The sequence below is a fragment of the Gavialis gangeticus genome, unplaced genomic scaffold (genome assembly GCF_001723915.1).
Source record: "Gavialis gangeticus isolate Ggan-Ray unplaced genomic scaffold, GavGan_comp1, whole genome shotgun sequence".
In the NCBI taxonomy this organism is placed as follows: Eukaryota; Metazoa; Chordata; order Crocodylia; family Gavialidae; genus Gavialis; species Gavialis gangeticus.
The window spans coordinates 33265749-33267670 of NW_017729028.1; the positions used below are offsets into that span (position 1 = coordinate 33265749).

A 1922-nucleotide genomic window follows, 5' to 3' on the forward strand; every position below is an offset into this window, starting at 1 on the left:
GGGGTCGGACTAGATGATCTGCTCAGGTCCCTTCCAACCTGACTATGAAACTATGAAACTATGAAACATATCCTGGCACGTTGCCTTGGCAGTGTCTGCTCAAATGTCATGCTGCAAAGGTCATGCTGCATCTTCGTTATGCCATTAGCCGTTAGCAAGGTCCTGGCCCCAAAAACCTGCAGCTGAAATAGAGGAGACAAAGAAAGGAACAAACTGGACCCGAGGCACGGAGAGAGATTAAGAGCCAAATCCTATTGCACCTTTATGTGCTGAAGGAGCTCTCAGCCGTGTAAGCACAGGTTTTGCCGCTTACCCAGGGTTTTAGACTCTGGTGGAATAGGATTCATAGATTCATAGATATTAGGGGCTGGAAGGATTGCCAGGATACATACATAATTGCCCAGAGAAAAATGGAGGACTCTCCCAACTTCTAGCCCAGTAGGTTGCTGGGAGTGGGAGACTTAGCCCAATAGCCACTTTGAGGCTTCACCAAACCTGATGGGACTTGAACCTACTCTCAGCATGCTTTAATCGCCAAGCCATGGACCTGGCATGGTCCAAAGCATCCACCTCATGGTGCTGGCTCACTGAGAACCTACAAAGGAAAGATATATGGGAGTGAGCCTTGAGGAGCGTGGTTCAGTGAAATGGATGCTATCGTGGAAGGTAGGGTTCCCAAAGCTGTGCATCTCTTAATGCAATCATTATTAAATGTAGGGTGCGGCAAAGCTACAGGGAACAGGGCCAGAAACCAGGCTCTGCTGCCCCCCAAGATAGTATCCATCTCCCTGGGAGCGAGTAACAGAGCCCCATTGTCCAGAACCTCAGCCCTGTGTCTAAGAGGCAGGGAAATCTTTTGCTCCCTGGAGTATGCTGGTGATTTATAAGAGACACAACAGCTTCCGATAACAGCAGCCATCCCCACTTACTCTGAAGTGTCTGGTGCTGGTCACAGGCTTGCTGCTGTCCCAGTAGCAAGAGCCACTTTGGCAAAGGCTAAGTGTCTCTGCAGGTGGGCTGAAGTAGCCCAGCGACCTGGGACACAGTCCTTCCCTGTGACCTGCACCCAAATGTTCACAGGCTGCGCTTCTCATAGCTAGCATGACCACGCATCTCAGTTTGGGCAGGACAGCTCCAGATTTCAGAGGCCGGTCCCGGCTGGCCGGTGAAAACTAAAACAAGTGTCCGGGGTGGGTAGGCAGAGCCGCAGGAGCTGTGAAATAAGAAGTCCTAGCAGGTAGCAAAATTGCCCTAAAATAGGTTCACTTGATTAGTGGAAGGATGGTTAAAATGGGGATTATTAACACCTGTGAAGTGAACAATAATGGGGCATTAACAGGCCATTGACTCCCTTACCTGCCTGAATAGTAATAGCATGCCACCCTGCCTCCACCTTTGTCTGCAGCAGCAGGGCAGGGTGGGCAGTGTCCCAGATTTCACATTGTCCCACACCGTCTACATAGCAGACTGAGGCATAGATGAAACATTGCATCTCACCATTAAGTAGTGCCCCCAACACACCAGTAATAGGGGTTTTTCTCCTCTCTATCCCCCAGGTGCCTATTCCCTGTCTGTGAGAGACAGTGGTGCTTCCAGCGGTGATATCATCAAACACTACAGGATCCGCACCCTGGACGGCGGGGGGTACTACATCTCCCCAAGGACCGCCTTCTCCTCGCTGCATCAGCTCATCCATTATTACTGCAGTAAGTCGCCCGCTTTCCCTTACGATGAGCGTAGACTCACTGGCTGGCAGGGGGAGGCTGCAGGACATTCCTCGGGGCAGAAACGGCCAGGGTGGCCATGCCTGATAGAGGGGGCAATAAAAGCAAGAAGTGATGTACAAGGAAGGCCATAGAGGCTTGAGTCAGCCGGCAGTCCATGGTGTGCATGCCCTTCTCTTCAACTCCCCCCCTGCCCAA

General features: G+C 51.5%; 1 protein-coding gene across 2 annotated transcripts in view; it reads left to right on the plus strand.

The window, feature by feature from the left end:
• The window catches only part of BLK (BLK proto-oncogene, Src family tyrosine kinase), a 75495-nt gene that overhangs the window by 57210 nt on the left and 16363 nt on the right, over nt 1-1922 (plus strand). For both annotated transcript variants that reach the window (XM_019520912.1, XM_019520913.1), the window contains exon 7: nt 1557-1706. In XM_019520912.1, coding sequence (XP_019376457.1) covers nt 1557-1706 — 150 coding nt within the window. The remainder of the gene's footprint in view (nt 1-1556; nt 1707-1922) is intronic.